Below are 23,700 nucleotides of genomic sequence, written 5' to 3'. Positions count from 1 at the left end.
CCTGTTTCAGATTCTGTGTCTCCCTCTCTCTGTGACCCTCCCCTGTTCATGCTCTGTCTCTCTCTGTCTCAAAAATAAATAAAAACGCTTAAAAAAAAATTAAAAATAAAAAAATAAAAAATAAATATTCTAAATAAATAAATAAATAAATAAATAAATAAATAAATAAATTCTTCCTTTCTTTGTTCTAGTTCCATGGAAACAATAGGGCAAAATCAGCTGAGAATAAACTTCAGAGTCAAATCTGGCTTTGTCATTCACAAAAAGTGTGGCCTTGTTTCAGTTTTCTCTCCCTGTAAAATGGGCATGATAAAATCTACTCTAAGGGTCGTTGGGGGGTTAAATGAGACAATATATTTAGAGCACTTAGCAGGATGCCTAATAGAGGTAAAGCTCAGTAAGCAGTAGCTATCAAATGTTTCATCCTTTAGGACTCAGATCAAGTGCCATTTCCTCTGGGAAGTCTTCCCTTACACCTTCTAACTGCCACCTGGGTTAGGGGCCCTGCCTACAAATTGCTGTAACATTACATAGCATTGCAAGCTTATGTCTCATAGCAGGTATCACAGTTATTGCAACTAATGGAACAACATTTTTGAGCTTCTACCAGATTCTAAGTATTGAATATAGAGTGATGAGGAAAAAAAAAAAAAGATTTTCTGGTTTGTGAATTCCTTGGAACATCTACCCTGTCTTGCCTTTGTATCTTTAGCATCTAGTGTGGTGCCTGATGTTCTGTAATTGACCAATAGAGACTGACTCACTGAATGAACAAATGAATGGATCTTCTTTTGTTGTGTTGGTAGTTTTCATATTCTTTGTGCTTATTGGTTAGACTATTACATGAGTCTCGAGGGCGTCATGTTTCATTTTTAACGACTCTAAATGTACATACACCATGCTAGCCTTTACTAGGGGCAGTGGCTATCTCAGTAAGTGAGATCATTCTATTCCTCTCTTCCAGATTCTATGACAAGGTGCTTTCTTTGCATGAGGATTCAGCAACTCCTGTGTCTAACCCTCTGCTTGCATTTACTCTCATCAAACGCCTACAGTCTGACTGGAGGAATGTGGTACATAGTCTGGAGGCCAGTGAGAACATCCGAGGTAATGAGGAGGAGGGCTGGAGGGTAAGAGAAGATTCTATCTCCTGACTCTGGAAAGGAGAGAGATTCTGGTGGAATGTGATGAAGGGTAATGAAGTGGGTAGGTATTACTCGATCTTCTCAGCTCTAGCGATTACCAAGGACTAGGTCCCCTTGTTAATATGTTTATATGAATGTACATTAGAAAGCACCTTCATATCCATTATTTCATTTGATCTTCACTACAACCCTATGGAGAAGTACAGGTTATATCATTCCGTTTACGTATTTGTCTGATAATTTCTATTTTATTAAATTGACACTATAATGTGATCTGTAGCAAGGTCAGTTTCCTCATTTATTCTACTTTTGTTTTTGTTTTTAAAATATTTCTTTATTAAGATACAAAAGAGATGAACACAAGGGAAGGGAGGCAGAAATGATATAAAAACAGGGAAGGGGACAAAACATAAGAGACTCTTAAATCTAGAGAACAAACTGAGGGTTGCTGAAGGGGTTGTGGGTGGGGAGGCGGGCTAAGTGGGCAAGGGGCATTAAGGAGGGCACTCGTTGGGATGAGCACTGGGTGTTACATATAGGGGATGAACCACTGGATTCTACTCCTGAAATCATTATTGCACTATATGTTAACTTGGATGTAAATTTTTTAAAAATTTATTTATTTATTTATTTTGAGAAAGAGCAGCGGAAGGGCAGAAAGAGAGAAGGAAAGAGAGAATCGCAAGCAAGTTCTGCTCTGTCAGCCAGAGACCGACGAGGGGCTTGATCCCATGGACTGTGAGGTCATGACCTGAGCTGAAATCAAGAGTTGGATGCTCAACTGACTGAGCCACCCAGGCACCCCTAATTTATTCTACTTTGACTTGAAGAAATTTTTTGACTTTGGGGAAGTTAAGAGGAAGAAGAGTTGTCCCCGCAAAGGACAAGATTCCTGGAGACAGATAGGATGGAACAACACGTGCTTCAGTTTTTACTAGAAAGCTTTTTTTCCTCATTCAGAAGATTGTATTAAGCATCTGCTCTGTGCCAGGAGTTGTGCTTGCCACGGGGAATAAAAACACATAAAACAGAGGCACCTGGGTGGCTCAGTCGGTTAAGCATCCGACCAGTTCAGGACATGATCTCGTGTTCGTGGATTCAAGCCCCATATCAGGCTCTGTGCTGACGGCTCAAGAGCCTGGAGCTTGCTTTGGATTCTGTGTCTCCCTCTCTCTCTGACCCTCCTCTGCTCACTCTCTGTCTCTCTCTCAAAAATAAAAAAACTTTGAAAATAAATTTAAAAAATAAAAATATAAACACATACAACATTATCTTTGCTCATGAAATATTTGACTAGGTGATTATGCCTTGCATGTATCAAATGCTCACCACCTGTTTTTTGAAGGGTGGGGTGGATTGATGTTTTTACTGCCCTTACAGCTCTGAAAGATGGTTATGAGAAGGTGGAGCAGGACCTGCCAGCCTTTGAGGACCTTGAGGGAGCAGCGAGGGCCCTGATGCGGCTACAGGATGTGTACATGCTCAACGTGAAGGGCCTTGCCCAGGGTGTCTTTCAGAGAGTCACTGGCTCCGCCGTCACTGACCTGTACAGTCCCAGACGGCTCTTCTCCCTGACAGCAGATGACTGCTTCCAAGTTGGCAAGGTAACAATATTCAGAGAGAGAGCGAATTGTTCAGCTCTAATTTCTCAAGGATGAAATAACTATATCCTGATTGCTTTTACATACTTTCAGTCCTTCCAGCAAACTTGGAAACTTGGTATTATTCCCCACTTTCAGGTGAAGAAGCCGAGGATCAGACAGGGAAATAATTTGCCCAAGGTTACGCAATTTTAAGTAGCAGAAATAAATTTTGAACCCAGGTCTTTTAACTCCAAATCACGTGTCCTTTCCATGATAGCTAAGGTGATCACATATGCCGGCCACTTTTGAGAGTGAAGGGGGTGTTATTAGTTATGCCAGGATGACAGACAAACTGGGACTGAGCTGGGAGAAATGGTCTTGTGGTCATCCCAACAGTAGCACCCTGCCAGCAGATGAACAGCTGGGTGGAGAGGAGAAGCAGGGTCCAAGGGTGGGGAAAGGGATAAGAGGTGGAGATGTGAAGGTAAGATCATGGAAACCAGGCTCCTGAGACTTTCTGGAATCCCTTGCAACATTTCCTAAGCATTTAGAAGTACTAAATTCAAGTAGTGTCAAAAAGCGGAGGGCATTTATTTTAACATTCCTTGAGGAAATAAACTTCAGGAACCTTCCATATGAGATATTTAGCCGATCTTTGATCATAACTTATAAGTACACTTGAGGTCACTTTACAATATACTCTTTGTTAGCCTTTGCCTTAATAAGTAATGGAGTAAATCCTTTTTAATTTTGGAGACGTGTATTGCAGGAAAGTGAATTTCCCCGGCAGACATGAGAGTGGGCCTCAGGTGCCCTGATTTCAAGTTTTGTGGATCAGTCTTCCAAATTAATGTAGGGTGTGTTGCCTAAGCCTCTCTATATACCATTTTTCCTTTTCTAATATTGTGATGGAATCAGAGCTCGACCATCAGGTTCATGGCTAATTTAAATTTAAGCCAGTTAAAATAGTTCTGTGTATGGAACCAATGTACGCTTCATTTGTGAAGCCTTTATGAGACGAAAACCATATGTTGAAAATTCAATAAGTCACTTCCTGAAAGCTTTATTGGCAGTCTTAATTTCTGTATTTATTCACTTATTTTAAAAGATAAAACGTTTCTAATATAAGAAAGGTATATAAAATAACAAGCAATTATATCTATAACCGGAGATGAAATATGTTTAAATTTTGCAATATTCGTTTCAGATTTTTAAAAAGGAATTTACATAAAACTTAAGGCATTTAAGTTAATATTAAAAAATGAATTTAGGGGCACCTGGGTGACGCAGTCAGTTAAGTGTCCGACTCTTTATCTCAGCTCAGGTCATGACCTCAGAGCTCGTGGATTTAAGCCCTGCATTGGGCTCTGCACCGATGGCATAGAGCCTGCTTGGGATTCTGCCTCTCCTTCTCTGTGCCCCTCCCCCACTTGTGGTCTCTCTCTCTCTCTCTCTCTCTCTCTCTCTTTCTCTTCTCCCCCCGCCCCCCCCCCGCAATGAATAAATAAACATAAAAATTTTTTTAAAAAAAGCATCTGTCCGACTCTTGGTTTCGGCCATGATCTCATGGCTTTTTGGGTTCAAGTTCCATATCAGGCTCTACGCTGGCAGTGCAGAGCCTGCTTGGGATTCTCTCTCTCTCTCCCTCTCTCTCTACCCCTCCCCCACTTGCACTGTCTCTGTCTCTCTCAAAATAAATAAATACATTTAAAAAAGAAAAGAATTTAAGGGCATCTGGGTGGCTCAGCTGGTTGGGCATCTGACTCTTGATTTCGGCTCAGCTCATGATCCCGAGGTTGTGGGATTGAGCCCCACGTCTGGATCCGTGCTGAGCATGTAGCCTGCTTAGGATTCTCTCTCTCCCTCTGCCCCTCTCCCACTCATGCTCTCTCTCTCTCTCTAAAATGAAAAATTAAAAAAAAAAAAGCTTTTTAATGAATTTAAATATAGCTCCATAAAGTTCCCCTCCTGTTTCTTCTCACCATTCCCAGCCCCTCCCTTCTGCTCTACCTACCCTTGCCCAGGTGCCCGGTAACCATTGTCCTGAGGCGTGCAATATGTACTATCCTGAGTCCAGCTTCTTTCACTCAGCACCCTGTATCTGTGAAATTTATCCACCTTGTTGTATTTATTAGTAGGTAATTCCTTTTTTATTGTTGAGTAGTATTCCAGTGTATGAATATATTATCACTAGGAGACTGTTTATTATCCAGTCTCCTAGTGATAAATACTTGGATTGTTTCCAGCCTGGGTTACTGTGAATAAAGCTACTATTAACATTCTTATGTAAGTCTTTCTGTTTTTATTTCTCTTGAATAAACACCTGGGAGTAGTATTGGTGGGTCAAGGAATAAGCTTCAGCAATTATTAACATGTGGCCAAATTTGTTTCATCTACACATCTCCAATTTCCTCCTCCATGGATTATTTTAAAGCAGATTGGCCTTTCCATTTTCTGAAATCCTTAGTTGTCTAATTGTAATACCCTACTATTTTGCCTGTTGACTCTTGCTAATGATTATTTCCTGATATGGTTTAGTATGTTTAATTGTGAGCTCACTTTTAGCAGGACTTTTTTTCTCCTAAAAGAATCTCTGTGTTTGTAGTTGTAGGAATATCACTCCAGAATGTTCTGGTTTTCTTCTTCCAGGTACTCTAATGGTATCACTGGCCTTAGGTACTATTTTTGGTTTTTTGTTTTTGTTTTTGGAGTACATTATATCTGCATGACTTATTTATTTTAAAACTGGAAGTTTGTGCCTTTTGACTCCCTTCACCCATTTCAGTTACTCCCTACTTCCTGCCTGGGGCAACCAATCTGTTCTCTGTATCTATAGATTCAGGTTTTTGTTGTTTGTTTTTTGTCTTAGATTCCACATATATGTGAGATCATATGGTACTAGTCTTTCTTTGTCTGAGTTTCTAAAAGTTTGTTTATTTATTTTGAGAGAGAGCATGTGTAAGCAGGGGAGGGGCAGAGAGAGAGAATTCCGAGAGAGAGAGAGAGAGAGAGAGAGAGAGAGAGAGAGAGAGAGAAGAGAAGAGAAAGAATTCCAAGCAGGCTCCATGCGCTCAGCTTGGAGTCCAAAGTGGGGCTTGAACTCATGTACTGTGAGATCATGACCTGAGCTGAAACTAAGTCGCTTAACTGACTTAACCAACTGAACTACCCAGGCACCCCTTTGTCTGATTTATTTCATGTAGCATAATGCATTCAAGGTTCATCCATGTTGTTGCAAATGGTGAAGTCTCCTTTTTTATGGCTGAATAATATTCCATTGCACATACACACACACACACACACACACACACACACACACACACACACCCTACATTTTCTTTATTTGTCCGTTAATGGACACATAGGTTGTTTCCCTATCTTGGCTATTATAAATAATGCTGGCAATGAACATATGGGGTGCATATACCTATTCAAGTTAGTGTTTTCATTTTATTCAGATAAATACCAGAAGTGGAATTGATAGGTCATAGGGTAGTTCTATTTTTAATTTTTTGAGGAGCCTCCATATTGTTTTCCACACTGGCTGTACCAGTTCGCATTCCCACCAGCAGTGCACAAGGTTCTTTTTCTCCACATCCTCGCCAGCACTATTTCTTGTCCTTTTGATAATAGCCATTCTAACAGGCAAGAAGTGATATCTCATTGTGGTTTCGATTTGCACTCACCTTAGATCCATTATTGTATTGATTTATTCACATGAGCATAGGCTCAAGATTGTGAATATCCTAAAGACACACTTTGTTTCCCCTAAACAATACCCAGACAGAAACAAACCAACTTTTTTTTTTTTACTGTTTATTTATTTTTGAGAAAGAGAGAGCGTGAGTGGGAGAGGAGCAGAGAGAGAGAGGGAGACAGAGAATCCAAAGCAGACTTCGTGCTGTCAGCACAAAGCCTGACTCTGGGCTGAAACCCAGAAACCGTGAGATCACGACCTGAGCTGAAGTCAGTCACTCAACCCACTGAGCCACCGAGGTGCCCCATAAACCAACTTTCTTGACTCTTTGTGACAGTGGGCAGATTTTTTCAGGTCTACCCTTTCCTTTAAGGTATGGTTCTTCATGGATGTCACTTTTATGAGTGCGTCTTCATTCCAACTCCTAGGTTTGAGGACGTGTCTGGAGGGCTCATATTCTGTCCTCATGTGGGTGTTTTAATTAAAGGTTGCTGAGAACGAGGACTACCAAACACCCCCATTCTAAACAGCTGTAGCATCTGCTCTTAAGCTTGTTGCTTGGGTTCTTAGCTCCTTTTTTGTTTCCTGTACCTGGACATTTTCCATTCTTTCTTGAAAATGTAAAATATTTGTTACATTTTATCCAAAAGTTTCAAGTAGTTTTGGTTAGAGGGATTCTAGTTAGCTCAATCTACCGTATTTTAGGGATGAGGGAAACCTTAATTAAATAAACTGTTAATTTAGCAGGAAAAGTTGAGTCATTTTGATTGTTATTCTTTTTTTTTTTTTTTTTAAGATTTTATGTTTATTCATTTTTGAAAGACAGAGAAAGACAGAGCACAAGCAGGGGTGGGGTGGAGAGAGAGGGGGACACAGAATCCAAAGCAGGCTCCAGGCTGTCAGCACAGAGCCTGACGCAGGGGCTCGAACTCACAAACCGTGAGGTCATGACCTGAGCCAAAGTCAGATGCTCAACCGACTGAGCCACCCAGGGGGCCCTGATTGTTATTCTTCAACTCAACTTTTTACAAACAGGAAACCTGAGGATCAGAGAAATAACACAACAGATTAATGGCAGACCTAGAACAGCCACTGATTTATTGTTTAGACTGCACAGTTTTAGTACCTCTAGGCTCTGCCCTGTCTTTCTGCCAGTCTGGAAGTTATACCAGAATTAGATTATTTTGTAAAAGTGCTTCCAACTCTGTTACTTTATAATTCCATGCTGTCTCCAACATCAGCTTCCAGGAAATTCCACCTGCTGGTATTATAGTTAACTGTAAGCTATTAGGATACAGAAACTAGGTTTAGTACGTATTGCTACATTCCCACCTTCCAACATTTAACATAGAAAAAAAATGCATTGAGCTCTTAGAGCATTCCCATGTGGGTCTAATACATTGTGTTGCAATTACTGTTCACTCTCGTGCCCCTCATTTGACTGTAAGCTCTAAGGCCAGGGATCACCAGATACATTGTAAATACTGGGTAAATATTGACTGAATGAATAAATAAATAAATAAATGAAGGAATTCAACCCATTTCTCACATTGTTACTGGTTGTGTCTTCTTAAAAACATGACACTCACAACTCTTACTAGCTTAGCCCATGCTGCCTTTTGAAGTTCATTTCTTGCTTCTCTTCACCTTAGGCTATAACCACAGTGTCCTACCTGAACACAAGCTTGCTTTGAGTGTCCGTTTCTGCCATTCCCTCATCTTAAAATGTTCTTCTTCTCAATTTCTGCTCCTTGAAATCCTTTTCTTTCTTTGGGGAAGGTCTTCCAGATGCCAGTTCTTCTGTGAAGCTTTCTGAGATTCCCAAGTCTCTTCCTTCTCTGCCTCTGTGACATATTATGCATATTTCCTTTGAGTATTCATGTCATTCTGCCCAGTATTACAATTAATTGAATATCTGTATCTCCCTTCTCCCCAGATTATGAATTCTTAAATGCATTCCTTCAATGTGTCTTCTCTACATCTAGAACAATGCATTGGATATAATGGATGCTAAATAAATAGAATTTAAATGAATTTGAGATGAAAACTTGCCTCCTGGTGTTCCATAGGCTCTCTCTCACTCTTTGTCATTTCCTCTCCTCTACCCGTGGATTAAGGTTTAATGATGGTACTTATGTTACCTACAGGTGGCCTATGACATGGGGGATTACTACCATGCCATTCCATGGCTGGAGGAGGCTGTCAGTCTCTTCCGAGGATCTTATGGAGAATGGAAGACAGAGGATGAGGCAAGTTTAGAGGATGCCTTGGATCACTTGGCCTTTGCCTATTTTCAGGTAGGGGAGTAAGTGAGGCTCACTACTTTTATCACAATAAATATAGTGCTTTGTATCTGCTTTACAATTTTCTCTGCATTTTCATGTCTCTCAATTTATTTCATCTTCCCAACAGGACCAAATGTGAGTCAAGCAGGGCAGTTGTTTTATTATTTCCATATTTCACATGTGAGTAAACTAAATCTCCAAAAAATTCCTAACTTGTCACAAAGTTCATAGAGCTGGGATTAGCGCCCAAGTCTGTCTGACTCTTTGTCTGGTGCTCTTTCCAGTGCATTGACCGCTTTAAAATCCTCTTCCATGTAGGAGGCAGGCTCCCATCTGTAGCACAGCAGCTGCATTGACAAATGTCTAACGGGTTCATAGTCAATGTAGATCACTCTTTTGCACTGTCAGCAACTCATACCTCTTCACAGATGTTCTGCCGTGATATTGCCAGTACCCAAGGAAGAAGTTTGATTATTACTGTAGGGGCCCAGGGCAGGCTGTCCCAAGATGGGCCACTTTGGCATAACGATTATTTTGAGTTAAAAGTAATCAAAACCAAGCAGATGAAGGAAAAGCTCTCTTTGCCTCCCTGCAAATGCCTAAATTTACATTGGAAAGGAGAGCCTGTAACAGGAAGAGAGCTATAAACAGGGACTCCCCTTTACCTTGTTTTTCCAAACAGCTCCTTTCACCTTCTTGCTAATGGTCTTTCTCCCCTTTGTGTCCTCTGACCCTACCCCTCTCCTTAGCTCATGTAAGCTTCCTGTTGCCTCAGTGTCTTTGGAATTCTGTGTCTATGTGGATTCTCCATATGTATGCCTATTAAATTTGATTTTCTCCTGTTAACCAGTCCCATGTCGATTTGATTCCATGTCCAGCTAGAAGGACCATAGGGCAGAGGAACATCTTCCTCCCCAGGATTATCCTCTGCCATCTGCAGTGGAGTCCCGCTGTAACTATGACTAGTGGCTGGCTACAGAGCTGGGGTCGTTGGTCCGCAGTGCCAGCTCAGTGCCTCCTCCAGGGGTTGCTTTTCCTTGGCACTTGATCTGTGAGCTGTTGTAGATCCTCCCGCGGAAGCTTATTTCCCTAAATATGGCATCTGCCATCCTTTTATATAGTTAATCCCATTTCCCATCAGAATTGTATAGTCTTCAAGAATAGACTGGAAATATCATTTACAGAGCCAATTCCTGAGAATTTCCAAAGCTAATAAACCATTTCAGCTCCCTACATTCCTTTCTTTTTCCCCCTTTTCCTAAGAAAAAGGAGGAGGACGTGGGTGGTCCAAACAAACCCACATGTTGCTGCCAAAACACGGATTTATTCTCCGTGTAGCAAATGGGCCTGTTCCTCTCATGGAAGTTCCTGGTAAGTGGATCCTTGTTGTAAAACTTTCCAGGATGCTCTTCCTAACTCTCCTACTCAATTTGCTACATATTAAAGCTGAAATAGAATCACTATGGTGCAACAAAGGGCAAGAAAAGATTGAATTTTAATAGAGGAAGAAAATGGAGGATTGACATAGAGACTAGGAGAAGACAAACTACAGCAGCTTACCCTGAGAGACAGAGCTTTAAATGTAGCGCCTGACTATTAGTTTTGGCTTTTTTCCCCTGTGCTGACTTGGATTTGTCCTCTGCTCACTGGTAGACTCTCCCTTTCCACAATCGCGCTTTGTCTGGTAAATTTTATTCATCTCACAAGGCATAGCTCAGATGTCACCTGTTTTGTGAAGTCTTTCTTAATTCTCCTCAGACTCCTCAGACTTTCCTTCTTTGTGTTCTTACAGCATATTCTCTCACACCTCAATAGTAGAACACATAGGGCATTGTTTCATAGACAATTTATGGTTGCCTCGTTAACCCTTGTAAATCTGGGATAGATGCCCCTCCATGGGGCACTATATAATACTATATATTATATAATAGTTGTTCATGATATAGTTTAGTAAAAAATTATTTCAGTAATTGTTAATAATGATTAAACCACAGGTTCTGAAGTCATACTGACCTGGGTTCAAATTCTGTGAAAATTTGGGCAACTTACTTAACTCCCCGGACCTAAATTTTATTTTCTTTAAGAGGGGAATAATAAATGATGCTGTTAGGAAGTGGGCTGGGGGATGGGATAATTCTTCTCTAATCTTCTGAGTTCATGGCTGGGACCTCCCTGTCATAAAAGACAGATTAATCAGAGGGAAAATAACAGCAGTTTATTTCACGTATACCTTCCGTATACATGGGAGATGGGGTTGGGGAATGAGGAACTCTTTGAGGTGTTTGAAGCTGGCACCTTAAATACCATCTCCAGCTAAAGACAATAGGAAGAAAGGTGTAGGAGGAGACCAATTTTGGGAGGTTACCAGGAAAAGCAAACAAGGCTAAGGTTGTTATGCAGATTTAAGTGACTCTTCTCCTTGATAAGATTCTCATGTGATTCTAAGTTAAACTTCTTTTCCAGGTACACAGAGGGAGGCACTCTTACAAACGGAGGTTTCCTTTATAAATGTAAATTTCTCTTACAAAACGGGTAATTTATCTGGTCTTCAGAACTTCTCCTGTGTCTGCCATTTCTCAAAATACTTAGCTCAAAATAATCCTTATGCCAAAGAGGCATATTCTGGGGTGGCCTATTCTGCTCCCCTTCAATGCTCACCTCAAAGAGTTGCCATGAGGATTAAATGAGCTAACACTTGTATATCCCTTAACACAGTTCATGATACACATCACTCAACAAGGGTAAACTATTCTTATATTACACACTACAAGTATATGTTTTCCTCTTTCATTTAACATTACTTGGTGAACACGTTTCCAAAGAAATTTAACTGGGACACCAAAAGTAACTTTGTTCTTGATAAAATATAATTTTCTCATGAAAGAGCCTTTGAGTTTTAAAAATATGTAAAATTGTGTTTTAGTTCTCTTCATCTCAAAAGAGTTTGAAAAGCTATAATCCTGAGTTAATAATCTGACATTATAAGGTCTCAGTCGATTACTTAACTATCCCTGCGTTAAGTATGGAACAGAATAACTAACGGTATTAAATAAGTACAAACAATCTATACGTCTGAGTCCTCTGTGATATAGCTTCTAGATGGAATAAAATGCAGCTATTAAAAATGCTGTTTCTCTTGTACAACCACGTTCATAGCAGTATTATTCACAGCAGCCAAGAAGTGGAAGCAACGCAAGTGTCCATTGAGGGATGAATGGAGAAACAGAATGTGGTATATCCATACAATGGAATATTATTCAGCCTTAAAAAGGAAGGAAATTCTGCTACGTGCAACAACATAGATGAATCTTGAGGACATTATGCTAAAAGAAATAAGCCAATCACAAAAACACAAATACTGTATGATTGCTCTTATATGTGGTATCTAGAATAGTCAAATTTATAGAGACAGAACATAGAATGGTGGTTGCCAGGGGTTGAAGGAAGGAGGCAATTGAGAGTTGGGTACAGAGTTTCAGATTTGCAAAATGAAAAAATTTTGGAGATTGGTTGCACAACAATGTGAATTTATTTAACATTACTGAACTGTACACTTAGAAATGGTTAAGATGATAAATTTATGTTGTGTGTTTTTTACCATATGCAGTCTCTGAAGACTATGAAATGATATAAATAGTACCCGTGATAACAATGTAGAGTGAAACAATCAGGATATGAAAATGTGTAACAAATATGATTGTAACTATGTAAACACTATGTGTCATCTACGTGCCTGGGTTTCAGCAGAGCATGTTTTCCCCTATCTCTCATGTTTCATAGTGTGCTTATTATTGCTTTTATCATTAAACATGAATTTTTTTAACATGCAAAATTGAAATGATCAGAAGGAATACAAATCTCTCAGTTCATCATCATTCCTTGGGGCCTAGGGAAGTTTCACAGCCCACCTACACTGGGTTCTGTTCCCCAGGTTTGTCTGGAAAGCCCTTGTGAACTTCTGACCACATGCAGCCCCAGGTCCAATGGTGGCCAGAAGAGGTCATTACTATTCAGTGGGAATGTTTCAGGTTCAGTTCTTCTGTTGCCTCCTTCTCACTACCTTCGTAGAGTCTAGGAAGGACTGAGCCCAGAGAACAAATTATATTTTTACGAGGGTTTTTAGAGTTCCTTATTAAGTTTAGTAGTGAAATATACCAAAATAACAACAGCCCACAGCTGTGTGGTTTTGCATGCTCTAAGATTTGAGGGCACTTTAAGAAGGTTTATTTTCATTTATTTTTCTACCTTCCCTGGTAAGGGTGGTAATGAGTCATTTGTAAATGAGGAAACTGAGGAGACCTGAGTTGCATTAGGGCTGCAAATCCTGAATTAGGACCAAGAACTTCTACATTTCTAGTCTGCTGCTCATTTCAATGAGTCTTATTGTCTACTTGTGGTAAGAGTATTTTATAGTTTTTTTCTAAAAATCCATTTAATGATTTGGTCAAAGGAAATATCCCCAGTGTAGTTAACTCTTCCTTTTCTTTCTTTTTGTTTTATAGGCCGGCAATGTTTCGTGTGCCCTCAGCCTCTCCCGAGAGTTTCTTCTCTATAGTACGTAATGATAGAAGATAAGCCACAGCTCTGATTTACTGGGGAATCCCTTCTGCTTCTGGCCTTTAATCCCTGCAAGGAAAAGACAGCTGTGTGTTTTTTTTTTTTCTAATTTTATGATCCAAGCCACATTTCTGATTTTGGATTGAATCTCGCCTATCTATTGATCAGTGCATCAGGGGAAAGTTTTTTGGTTTGTAGGAAAATGCTAAGAAGGTATCAACCTGTCCCTTTCCTCCACCGGCTATACCTTAGTGTTACTTCAGTGGGGAACAAGTCCAGGACTGGGAGCGAATGAAATCAATGAGAGCGCTGTGTGCAGGAGAGTGAGTGACTCCCCGCGGGATAACTCATTTTGGCTGTTTCCACAGCGATATCAGTTCTTTCCTTAAAACCAGAGTTCACTTGGCTATCAAGCATCCTGACCAGCTAGTGCAGGGCTCAGCTTCAACCCTGCTCACGTAGCACGTCACCAGACTTAAACAGCTTAGCTCTCTACTTGGATATTTTTGCTTAAAATTTTGAGGGAAGTTGGGGGAAGTATCTATCCCAATAAGATATTGAGATACTAAAGTAACTAAATAATCACTATTATATTTTAATATTTATAAACTATCTCACATAGGATTCTGCAATTGTATGTATTTATCGATTTTTAATGAATCCATTTAGTAACATTATTCCATTCCGATAATTGGGCAAACAGTGGGATAAGGAAGTAGCCACATGGTCTGGAAACATGTGAGTAATTACAACAGCCAAAGTGATAACCCAACTCTTCTTTATTTCTTTGTGCTTGATCTATTTTTTTTTAATGTTTATTTATTTTTTGAGATAGATACAGAGTGCAAGCAGGGGATGGGTAGAGAGAGAGGGAAACACAGAATCTGAAGCAGGCTCCAGGCTCCGAGCTGTCAGCACAGAGCCCGACGCGGGGCTCGAACTCACAGACCTGAGCTGAAGTCGGAGGCTTAATCGGCTGAGCCACCCAGGCCCCCCCTGTGATTGATCTATTAAAATTCCTGTCTGGGGGCACCTGGGTGGCTCGGTGGGTTGAGCCTCCGACTTCAGCACAGGTCATGATCTTGCAGTTGGTGAGTTTGAGCCCCGTGTCGGGCTCTGTGCTGACATCTTGGAGCCTGAAGCCTGCTTCAGATTCTGTCTCCTTCTCTCTCTATCCCTACCTTGCGCGCACACACACACACACACACACACTCTCTCTCTCTCTCAAAAATGAATAAACATTAAAAAAAAAGAATCCCTGTCTGTCCCAGAGAACCAAAACCATGTGCAGTTATAGGTGGATAAGCAGGACAGAACAAATTGAGATTACTGGCTCCATTTCTGGCTTTGTAGTATTTTCACTGGGGTTTTGGGCTCATCATTTCCATTCTTCCAAACTTCATTTCCCTTTTTGTTAAAAAAAAAAAAAAAAAAAAAAAAAAAAGGACGGTAACTTCTGTCCCCTCTCTGCCAGAGTGGTGGTGGTGATAGTTAGAAGCACATTGAGCTCCTCGGAGAAAGATGCTTTGGGAGCATTAGAACAATTCAGCACGTCCTTCTGAGAGGCATTGAAAATCATGCACAGAGGCTAGCAGGTCATGGGTGGCTGCCAACCCATGGGGCATCTTACAGCCAAAGTGGGCACCCACAGGTGGGCACAAATAAGACATAAGACCCCTGTGGGAGCCCAGGCTAGAGCCAAAGTCTAGAACCCCTTTGTCTTATATTGCACTGTTCTGTGTCTAGGCCAGTTAGGAATTTTGAAGGATCGAGTAGATTTGGCAATGAATTGGCTTTCACTGCTCCAGGGAAGAATAGGTTGGGCCTCTCTGCTATAGGCTTTGGCTCTCTGGATTTCTCTTTCATGGCATTTATGGGTTTCGTTGTAAGTAGTTATTTAACATATCTTTTCTCCATTAGGCTCTAAACTCTGAGAAGTTAGCCTCTAGCACAGTATCCAGTACACTGAAGATTTTTTGATTGGGTGAATGAATGAGTGAATGAGTGAAGCTTCTTCCCCATACAGAAAACTTACCATCACGCTATCCGAGAGCGGCCATCCTTAGGATCCCTTGGTCTAACCGTGTTAAGTACCACTTCCCTTCCCGAAGTCCTTTGCACCCGCAGATCTACCAGGCCTAACTCAATCGTCTTTAATACCAGGTACTCTTCTGGAGGTGAGGGCCTTACATCCTCCTGTGCCTGGACACAGGAGTTATTCAGGGTGTCCAGTGGTTGGTCATGTGCAACAGGGAAGCTGTAGGAAACCTTGGAAGCACTCCCTGAGACCGCTGTTTGGTAATCTGTATTATTCCCTGCTCTGATTTCTTCCAGGCCCAGATAATAAGAGGATGTCCAGGAACGTGTTGAAATATGAAAAGCTCTTGGCAGAGAGCCCCACCCGGGTGGTAGCTGAGACTGTCATCCAGAGGCCCAATGTGCCCCACCTGCAGACCAGAGACACCTACGAGGGGTTATGTCAGACCCTGGGATCCCAGGTGGGATTCCTCAGGGAAAGAAAAAGGGGGAACAGGCTTAGCTCGAGAGAGAGAAGGTAGAATTGGAACGATGTGAGGGGAAAAGGCTGATGCATTAAAAATTAAAGCTCATTTGGACAGCCTCAGAGTGACCACATTCTGAATCTCCTGCATGCCGGGTTTTTTATGCCGTAGTTCCCCTATATTGGCTTCTGGTCCTAGACCCTTCATCTCTTATGCTGATTCTAGGCTTTCCTTCTAGCCTACTCACTACCAGATCCCTAGCCTCTACTGCTCCTATGAGACAAATTCCAGCCCCTACTTGCTGCTCCAGCCCATCCGGAAGGAAGTCATCCACCTGGAGCCCTATGTTGTTCTCTACCATGACTTTGTCAATGACTTGGAGGCTCAGAAAATTAGAGGACTTGCAGAACCGTGGGTGAGTGTCCCCAAAGCCTGCCAAGGACTTCTCTTTGTGTCATCACATGCCTGGAGTTCAGGAATGTGAGAACAGGCAGCCTGAACAACTGCACACTTTATCAGGCCAGGAATTCAAAATGCCAACTATTCCATAAAACGAATCAATGGTGAAAAAAAAATCACAGTAGTTGTTGCTTCTGGAGGGAGGGGATTGGCTGGGAAAGGGGACAAGGGCATTTTCTGGGGTGTTGAAATGTGCTCTTGATATCTTGTTAGGGATGTGGAGTATGCAACTGTGTGCGTTTGTTAAAATCCAGCAAATGGTACGCTTGAGATCTGTGCATATCATTATATGTAAATTTTACCTAAAAAATTCAAAAGTAAGTATCCTTCCTCCCCAATGTCAATCATTCCACATAATGGGTAGAAATTTCTTTTTTAAAAGGGGCGAGGGGAAGCCTGGCTGGTTCAGTTGGAAGAGCATGCAACTCTTGATCTCGGGGTCATGAGTTCAAGCCCCAAGTTGGGTGTAGAGTATACTTAAATATATAAAAAACTTTAAAGAAAAGGGTGAAATGATGGGCAAGGAATGATATCATAGCGCAGATTTACAGAATTACAGAGTGGAAAGATGATCTAGTTTAACTAGATTATTTTATTAAAGAGGAAACTGAGGCCCAGAGAGGGGAAGACACTTGATGAAGGTCACATATGTAGCTAGAGCCAGACTTGGAATTTAGGGGTACATCGATGGCTGCTCTGTTATTCTGCCTTCCTATCTCAGCTAACTCAGGCTAAATTATGTTCAGTAACAAAGCCCCCAGATCTCACACACAACAAGACTAAAGGTTTGTTTCTTACATTATGCGTCTGCCTTGGGCTGACTGCAGGCGTGGCACAGAACTGTCTTCACTTTGAGACCCAGCCTGACAGAGCAGCCTATGTTTGGGACATTTCCAGTCTCAGAGGAGACAAAAAAGACAAGATGGAAAACTCCTAGCTGGCTCCTCCAGCTTCTGCTTCGAAGGGCCAGACATTAATTCTGTCCCTGTTTCACTGGTCAAGGCCAAGCATGAGGCCATAATGGGTTTAATCATCCCCCAGGAAGTGTGGCAAATATTGAGAGAAATACCGCAGTCTATCTCATTTTTATAAGCACGTTGCCTCTTTATAAATGGCACATTAAGGCTGTCTCTGAATAACTTATGTCATCGTGCCCTTGATGGCATGCTGTTCATCCAGGCAGTTATTTGGCTGTTCACCAACAATACAGAGCCTGCTGTGTGCCACACATTGTCCTGGGTGCTGGACATGCGCAGAGATTAAGTATTGGCTCTTTCCCTTTGGGAGCTCACAGCTTAATGGGGGAAAACAGATATTTACACTATCCTGTGATAGGTGCTGTCATAGAGGTGTATGCAAGGAGCTGTGCTATGGCGGCATCGCAAAGTGAACCTTCCTCTGAGGGAAAAGCGGATGGGAGGGGAGGGAGAAATGGAGAAGGCTTCTCTGTGAATGTGAAATTCATCCGAGTAACAAGATGGCAAAGGGTATGGCAGGAAGACAAAACAGTACGCAAGGACCCGGTAAGCAGTGTGTTCAGAGAATGGGGTGAAGCTTGGTGGCGGAAGTGTGCAAGGGATGGGGTCGGAGCTGATTGGAGATAAAGCTACATGGTAAGACGCCATGAGGAAGTGCTGAAAATACCATGCTGAGGAGCTTGGATGCTATCCCATAGGCAGGGGGAGAGCTGTCGGACCGTTTAAACAGGAGATGGGCATGATGAGGCCTGTTGATTTTAAGGAAAATTCTGACAGCAGACATGGATTGGAGGGATAAGAGTAGCAGTAATCATCTCATCCAGCAGCCCTTCCAGTGAAGTCTGGAATCTTCGTGCAGAAGACTTGAGAGATTAAGTTCTACTGGTCAGTTGGAACAAAGTATCTTTAGTAGCTTTGGCAGTTTAGGGAACCAGTGGTAGTATCTGGCCAGTAGCTGCTTTTTCCTTAGGACAGGCAGCCCACCCTGCAGTCGTTTGTGGCCAGGTCATCTATCTGGCCTGCACACACTTTGCCACTCTCCCTTTTCCCAGAAGCTGATCTGTAGATGCTGATCCCTGTCTGGTCTTTGGCTTTGCCAGGAATAAGCCTTGGCTTATAGGGTGGGGCTTCTACACGGGAACTGAGCTCAAAGGCTTTGGTGGCTTGTGTCGAATTTAATTAATCTGCTTCCTATCCCAGAGAATGCTCTCTTGTCACTTCTCCCTCTATCCACATCCTACCCATCCCTGAAGACTCAGGTGAAGCCACATGCCCCCCTGGACCCATTAGCCCTGTCACTCTGGTGTACTTTCATGGGTTCTTTCAGTAGGAACTTATTTTTTTCTTCAGAGCATTTCTTGGGGCTACATACAAGAACTTCTCTTTTTTGAACTCAAAGCTTTTGTCACTAGTTGTCTTGTATTTTTTTCATTTATTCTGCCATTTTTGTGTTGTCTAGTATCACTAGCTGTTTCAAGGGTTAGCATCCTGTGTCCTCACCTAGACTGTAAAGTAGGAGGGATTGTATGTCATCTTTCTTGAAATGCCTAGCCCCATATTATGCCCATTGCAGCCAGAGTAATCTTTAAAAGGCTGCCCTTGCTTAAACTCTTTTATGGGTCACTTTAATGTCACGTAATGCTCCTTGGCCTGCCTGCTGCTGACCCCCTCCACAGCATGTGTCCCTTGCACTTGACACCCCAGCCACACTAAACAACCTGCACCTCCATGAACAGGCCATGTTCCCACTCGCCTCTGCACACACTCTTCTCTCTGCCTAAATCACTCTTCCCTTGGCCTCTTTTGACCTGTATGATTCTGGTTGTCTTCTGCGCATCCTGGGAAGCCTTCCTGTCCCCCATCAGAAGGGACTACATGCTCCTTCTTAATGTTTGTTTAGTGCCCTGAACTTGTCCATTATGGCCCCACTGCATGACTTATGTCTGCTCCATATGTTGTATTTTCAATGCCTAGCATTGTGCTCAGCACAGAGAATAACCAATAAATATCTGCACCCAAAAGTGAATGACTGTGCTGGTGTACAATAAATGTTAAAGGAATTAAGAGCAAGATGGTTCTTTAATGGGGAGGGAGGTAGAGTGGAGTATCCCTAGGATTTTTCTTTAAACCACTGATGTTGCCCTAGAAAAACGTAAGGGAGCAACTCCTCTAAGAATGTCTCCTCTCTCTACAAAGGGCTCAGGGGAGGATGCTGGGTGAAGGACTAGACAGAAGCGTTATCAGTCACCTACTGATTTCCTGCATCCTGGTACCATAGAAGGATAGGCTGAGAGGACCTCCCAAGAATGTGTTGTTCACATGCTGCATTTTATAGCGAGGGTAATGGGTCCAAGGAAAGGACCAGACTTTTTCAAAGTTGTCTACCTGGGTTAGCGGGAACAATAATACTATAGAAGCCTCCAAGAAGGGAAAGGTGTCTGTCTTGTGCAGTTCATTGCCCTGTGTTCTGCTCTGAATGCATGTGAAGTGCCAGGCCTGGGTCATTAAGCACAGGACTCTAGTTCATTCATTCATTCATTCATTTCACCAATAGTGAGCACCTACTCCCTGCCATGCTTTCTCTGGACCCTAGGGACACAGTAATAACAAAAGATTTGCCATCATGGAGCTGACATTCTGATGACAGATGCAGAAATAGACACATCCTTATGTAAATATTTCTCTTTCTGGGGCGCCTGGGTGGCTCAGTTGGTTGAATGTCTGACTCTTGACTTTGACTCAGGTCATGATCCCAGGATTGTGGGATCAAGCCCTGTGTCAGGCTCTGCATTGAGCATGGAGCCTGCTTAAGATTCTCTCCCTTTCTCCATCTCCCTCGGGGCACCTGGGTAACTCAGTCAGTTAAGCATCTGACTCTTGGTTTTGGCTCAGGTCATGATCTCACAGCTCGGTTCATGGGATAGAGCCCTGCAGTGGGGGCACTGACAGTGCAGAGCCTGCATGGGATTCCCTCTCCCTCTCTCTGCTCAAGTGCTCTCTTTCTCTCTCAAAGTAGATAAATAAACTTAAAGAATTTAAAATTTATATCTACACATTCAGAACAAAATGGAAACAGTTAAATTAATGACTTTGAACCTGTTTGGGTTTTTTTTCTCTCCCTCTCTCTGCTCAAGTGCTCTCTTTCTCTCTCAAAATAGATAAATAAACTTAAAGAATTTAAAATTTATATCTACACATTCAGAACAAAATAGAAACAGTTAAATTAATGACTTTGAACCTGTTTGGGGTTTTTTTCCCCCATAATCAAGGCAGTTGCAGCCAAATAGATTTTGATTCTTTGTAGGGAAGGGCTTTGTGGGAATTGTTCAGAGGAGAGGGCTGTGCCCGAGGGTGGGGAATTTCCTTGTTAGAGGTGTTCATTTAATTTGACAAACACTGAGTGCTTACCTTAGGCCAGGCCCTGTGCCACTAGGAGACAAAGAAGAGTGAGAAACAGCCTTGTTCTGACAGAACTCACAATCTCAGATACAAAAGGGATTCAAATAGTACTTTATTTCAGTTAACAAACTTTTATCGAGTGCTTATTGGCTACCAGATATGATGCTAAAGGTTATTTTTAACTCAGATTTTTTTTTGTCATTTATTATTGCTTATTTTCGAGATTGATAGCTATCACTAAATTTGTAGCATGAGCAAAATAATTTTTTGAGAGAGAGTGCGCAAGCATGGGGGAGGGGCAGAGAGAGAAAGAGAAAATTTTAAGCAGGCTCCATGCCCCATGTGGAGCCTAACACGGGGCTCCATCCCACGGCCCTGGGAGCATGGCCTGAACGGAAATCAAGAGTCATGCTTAACTGACTGAGCCACCCAGGCACCTCCCACCTTTTTTTTTTTTTGGCATGTGCAAAATATTTCTAAATTAAGGAGGAATTGGCGATTGTTAGGTTTACACTGAAGAGAGGGGCACGTCTATGGAAATGATACAGTCCTTCCCTTCACATCATAACCACTTGTACTTTCTCTTACGTCCTTCACATCAGTTACAGAGATCTGTGGTGGCATCAGGTGAGAAGCAGTTGCCAGTGGAGTACCGCATCAGCAAAAGGTAAGAGAGGTCCTTCCCTGTAGGGACTCTGGTCATCCTTGCTGCCTGTCCTCAGGCCTGTGGCAGAATGGAAGGTCAGCGATAGCCATCCAGAGATGCTGCTAGAGAATCCGTAGTTCATGTATTGTATCTGTACATTCTTGTTGAGAGGGAGGAATTTCTACTCCTCTCACCCAAGGGCCTATGACAGGTTATATGGTCTGAGGACTTAACTAGGAGGCCCTTAGGGAAAGACTTGACAAAACTTCTATGCCCCAAACCAGAAAATAAGTGTGTAGTTATTCTCCTAATCAGGATTGCTTTTCCAGAGGATTCAGTCCTGTCCCCATTTGGAATCTGACTTTATAAGATTCCATTCCTGCTTCCTGACTCATATTCAGAGCATGACTTGCCAACATTCAGGCAAGAAGGGTGGCCGGAATCTCTGGACGTGATGGCTTCTAGAGAGGCAGAAGCAGCTGAGAATCCAGCTTTATTTTCTTCCCTCAATCCTTGATTTGCACTGTAAAGACAGGATTTAGGATTGGTAAGAGGATGAGTCCCCATCGGAGCCAAGGGAGACAGTGACAACAGCATCCATGGAGAGGACAGACCCAGGATGGGTGAATAGTTTTTGTTGTCTGGGAAGTGAGGTGAATAATGAAAGCTTTGATTCAGAATCATTTAGCTTAACTTCTTTGGTACATTTTGTGACCTTTTATTAGGAGTTGTTTTATAAACTTTGGAAGGTCCATATGGCCTCAGCTTCATTGCTTTTCTAACCTTTATGACACTGTAGGGTCAAAGAGAAAATTCGACCTTCTACTTAGACTCATTGCTTTTAGCAGAGTAGGTGGTATTCTTTTTACTTTTCAGGTAAAGAAACTGAGACCCTCATTACTTCCTCTTTTTTCTCTACCATCACTCTGCATCTGTTTGAATTTTGGTTCTGTCCTCACAGCTGCACTGGAACTGGTCCTTCAAAGGTCACCAGTGAACTCCTAATCACCAAATCACTTTCCTGCCCACCAACCTTCACTGATTATCCAACTACCCGCAAAGACCAGTTTTATGACCACGGTGTCCTCAGCTTTTTACATGTCTTGAACTTACTTTTCTAGCCTTGTTTCTCATTACTTCTTTCATAGACCAAATGCTTTCACACTTGTGCATATTCTGTATTGTTATACCTCCATGTCTGTGCTTATGCTGTTTCTTCAGCCTGCCTTCCTTCCTTGCATCCTTCTTTCTGGCAATTGATGTAACTCATTCATTCACAGACATATAGTCATTTCTGGCATCAGATCATTGATGCTCCAACCTGTGATGTGTTTTAGTGCCTGGCTGAAGGACACTGTTGACCCACTGCTGGTAACCCTTGATCATCGCATTGGTGCCCTCACAGGCCTTGATGTCCAGCCTCCCTATGCAGAGTATCTCCAGGTGGTGAACTATGGAATCGGTGGTCACTATGAGCCTCACTTTGACCATGCTACGGTAACTATGGGGCCAATGATCAATCTCCTGGGGTAGGGAACCAGGGTATTAATTGCTCTGAGGCAGAGCCCTTAACATGCTCTCAGGGAACACCAAGTGAAATCTTAGAACAAAGACTCTTGTTGCAGGAAGATCTGAAAGCCTTGGTTTCAAGCAGACTGCTGCTGACTCATTTCCTTTTGGGCCACAATCACCCCTCTCTAAAATTTGCTAGTGGGGAGAAAAATGTGGCTTGTCATGTAGTCTTCTGTCTTGTTTCATCCAGGGACTTCCCAGTGAAGATTGTCCTTTTTACAGGCACTTTCCTTTCCACATGATTTCAACTGCCCATTTTGTTGATGTGTATTGAGCAAGTAATTTTTAAGGATTAAAAGATCTCCCCAAAATTGATCTATAGACCAATAACCCAAACTTTATCAAAATTAGAAGAAATTATAGAAATTAATAAGCTGATCCTAAAATGTATATGGAAATACAAAGGATCCAGGACAGCCAAAATTTTGAAAAAGAACAAAGTTGGAGGACACAACACTACTTGATTTCAAAACGTAATATAGAGCTACAATAATCAGGGTTGTGTGGTATTGATATAAGGATAAACACATAGGTCAGTGGAACAGAACAAAGTCCAGAAATAAACCCACACATGGCCAATTGAATTTTGACAAAGGTGCTACAGAAATTCAATGAGGAAAAGATACTCTTTTCAACAAATGGTGCTGGGACAATTGGGTATCTACTTGCAAAACAACAACAACAACAACAACAACAACAACAACAACAACAACTTTAGACTCTTACCTCACACCATATACAAAAATTAAATGAAAATGGATTATAGACCTAAATGTAAAATGCAAAACTATAAAATGTCTAGAAGAAAACATAGAGAAATCTTTGTGACTAGGCAAAGTTTCTTAGGATAACAAAACATGATCCATAAAAGAAAAATTA

The 23,700-nt window shown here is 41.8% G+C and overlaps 1 protein-coding gene across 4 annotated transcripts in view; it reads left to right on the top strand.

The window, feature by feature from the left end:
- P4HA3 (prolyl 4-hydroxylase subunit alpha 3) overlaps window positions 1-23,700 on the top strand; it is a 41,620-nt gene that overhangs the window by 8,620 nt on the left and 9,300 nt on the right. For 3 of the 4 annotated variants that reach the window (XM_019449797.2, XM_019449796.2, XM_019449800.2), the window contains exons 2-9: window positions 965-1,107; window positions 2,526-2,749; window positions 8,573-8,722; window positions 13,213-13,264; window positions 15,602-15,765; window positions 16,007-16,183; window positions 21,206-21,270; window positions 22,587-22,746. In XM_019449797.2, coding sequence (XP_019305342.1) covers window positions 965-1,107; window positions 2,526-2,749; window positions 8,573-8,722; window positions 13,213-13,264; window positions 15,602-15,765; window positions 16,007-16,183; window positions 21,206-21,270; window positions 22,587-22,746 — 1,135 coding nt within the window. The remainder of the gene's footprint in view (window positions 1-964; window positions 1,108-2,525; window positions 2,750-8,572; window positions 8,723-13,212; window positions 13,265-15,601; window positions 15,766-16,006; window positions 16,184-21,205; window positions 21,271-22,586; window positions 22,747-23,700) is intronic. The other variant, XM_019449799.2, reaches the window with a different exon arrangement.

Source organism: Panthera pardus, unplaced genomic scaffold (genome assembly GCF_024362965.1).
Source record: "Panthera pardus isolate Hobbes unplaced genomic scaffold, ASM2436296v1 HiC_scaffold_12, whole genome shotgun sequence".
Taxonomy (NCBI): Eukaryota; Metazoa; Chordata; class Mammalia; order Carnivora; family Felidae; genus Panthera; species Panthera pardus.
The sequence above is the reverse complement of the archived record's forward strand: the minus strand, read 5'-3'. Positions and strand labels throughout refer to the sequence as shown.